The 2,069-nt window shown below is 54.5% G+C and overlaps 1 protein-coding gene across 1 annotated transcript in view; it reads left to right on the forward strand.

Moving 5' to 3' along the window:
* Positions 1 to 1,504: 1,504 nt before the first annotated feature.
* DPYS (dihydropyrimidinase) overlaps positions 1,505 to 2,069 on the forward strand; it is a 103,073-nt gene continuing 102,508 nt past the window's right edge. Inside the window, exon 1 of the mRNA XM_013006682.2 lies at positions 1,505 to 1,813. Coding sequence (XP_012862136.1) covers positions 1,550 to 1,813 — 264 coding nt within the window. The 5' untranslated portion in view covers positions 1,505 to 1,549. The remainder of the gene's footprint in view (positions 1,814 to 2,069) is intronic.

Genomic DNA, 2,069 nt, shown 5'->3' on the forward strand with positions numbered 1-2,069 from the left:
TTGTCTTGCTTGGATCCACAGTCATGCTCCTGGAAGTAGCAGTCAAGAGATCAAATGACGTATGGCATTGGGTATATCTGCTGCACAAGACCTCCTCAAAATGTTGAAGAACAGGGATGTTACTTTGAAGACAATGGTGCACCTAACTCAAGCCTGGATTTTCCATGTTCAATTGCCTCATAGGCAAGCAAAACCTGTACATTATACAAGGAAGGTAGAATTGAAGCATCTGAATTGTGGTGCTAGAGAAGAATATTGAAAGTACCATAGACTGCCAAAAGAACAAGCAAATTCTGTCTTGGAAGAAAATAGAGCCAGAATGCTTCTTAGAGGCAAGGATGTGAGACACCGTCTCACGTACTTTGGGCAGGTTATCAGGAAAGACCAGTCCCTGGAAAAAGGACTTTATTCTTGGTAAAGTAGAGGCACAGCAAAAAAAGAGGAAGACCCTACAGTATATGGGTTTGCACAGTGGCTGCAACAATGGGCTCAAATATCCCACAATTGTGAGGATGGTGCCTGACAAGGCAGTGTTTCATTCTGTTGTACGTAGGGTTAGTCGCTGACTCAGAGCCACTCCACTGTTGACTCTGTGAGGTTGGCAGCATTGTTTGTCTCCATCACTTAGCGCTCTAGTCCCACCAAGAACCAGTCCTTCTGAATCAGGTGTCTGTTATGTGGTTGTCGAGCACTTCCCCGAGCTACTCACACTGGCTCCCGAGCATCCTCCTATTTGCTTCTCAAAGCAGATCTAGGCAGAAGGTCAGCCCAAGCCTTATCTCAGCTTTATCTATGAGAAAACTGAGGAACCAAGAAGAAAAACAACTCTGACCAAGAACCTCTAATCTAGTTTTATGATAGAGATGGGGCTGAAACCCCACATCTTTAACGTTAGGGTACTAGGTGGTGTGTTTTTCCCCCACCCAAGAAAAACTGATGCACTGCTTAATTAAAACCCAGTGAATAGTTGCTTCGAAAGAAAAACCCATTGCTTCTGAAGTCTCTTCCCACTCCTAACGACCCCCTGGGGCAGCAGACCAGAACTACAGGGAGTCAAGGATGCCAGTCGTGTGGAAACACAGCAAGCTCTCCAATGGTGGGTTCCACCGGAAGACCTTCCATTTCGCAGTCAGGCGCTGAATGGGTCCTTGGAGATCAAACGTGAGCTTTCACATTGCCAGGTAGGGAAACTGCATGAAGATTGGTCCCCCACCGAAGGATGCTTACAAGGTCGTCCAGACCAGTAGGTCTGGGCATTTCCGCTGTGGCTCCCGATGATGTCTCTCTCCACGCCTCCCGTTCCTCTTCCACCCTCTCTGCCAAGGGAAGGGATAAAACGTTTTTCCTCAAGACGGAAAGTAAACTTTCTCACCCCAGGGTTCCTTTCCCCTGACCTGTGTGCGCACCTCTCCGGCCCAGCCCACTGGAGGTGGAGCTGCCCCAGTCCTGGGCTCTTAAACCCGGCCCGCCCCCAGGCCGTGGCCCGCTGTCCTTGGCGTCTGCTCTCCGGGACCTTGTCGGAGGGCTACCCCAGCGCAGTCCCCTCGCCATGGAGGCGCCGTCGCGGCTCCTGATCCGCGGGGGTCGCGTGGTCAACGACGACTTCTCGCAGGTGGCCGACGTGCTGGTGGAGGGCGGCGTGGTGCGGGCGCTCGGGCCCAACCTGCTGCCGCCCGGGGACGCGCCCGCGGGGCTCCGGGTCCTGGATGCCCGCGGCAAGCTGGTGCTGCCCGGCGGCATCGACACGCACACGCACATGCAGTTCCCCTTCATGGGCTCGCGGTCCGTCGACGACTTCCACCAGGGCACCAAGGTACCCACCCGCGCCGCGTCCTGCGCCCCAATGCGCCCCAGCTGCGGGGGGGTAGAAGCAGGGGAGAGGGGGGTGTCCAGCAGGACTCAGAGGGACTAGGCAGACAGGAGGGAGCTCCAAGCTCTAGGGGCTGCGCATCTGGGATTGGCATTCTTCCTGCCTCAGCCCCTACTTCTTGGAGCCCCTGCGAGGGGGCTTGGGTCCCTAACAAAACAAAGAACCAGACCCACCTCCTAGTGAGCCTACCTGCAAGGGT

Source organism: Echinops telfairi, unplaced genomic scaffold (assembly GCF_000313985.2).
Source record: "Echinops telfairi isolate 266 unplaced genomic scaffold, ASM31398v2 ScPeMD7_1;HRSCAF=3_0, whole genome shotgun sequence".
Taxonomy (NCBI): Eukaryota; Metazoa; Chordata; class Mammalia; order Afrosoricida; family Tenrecidae; genus Echinops; species Echinops telfairi.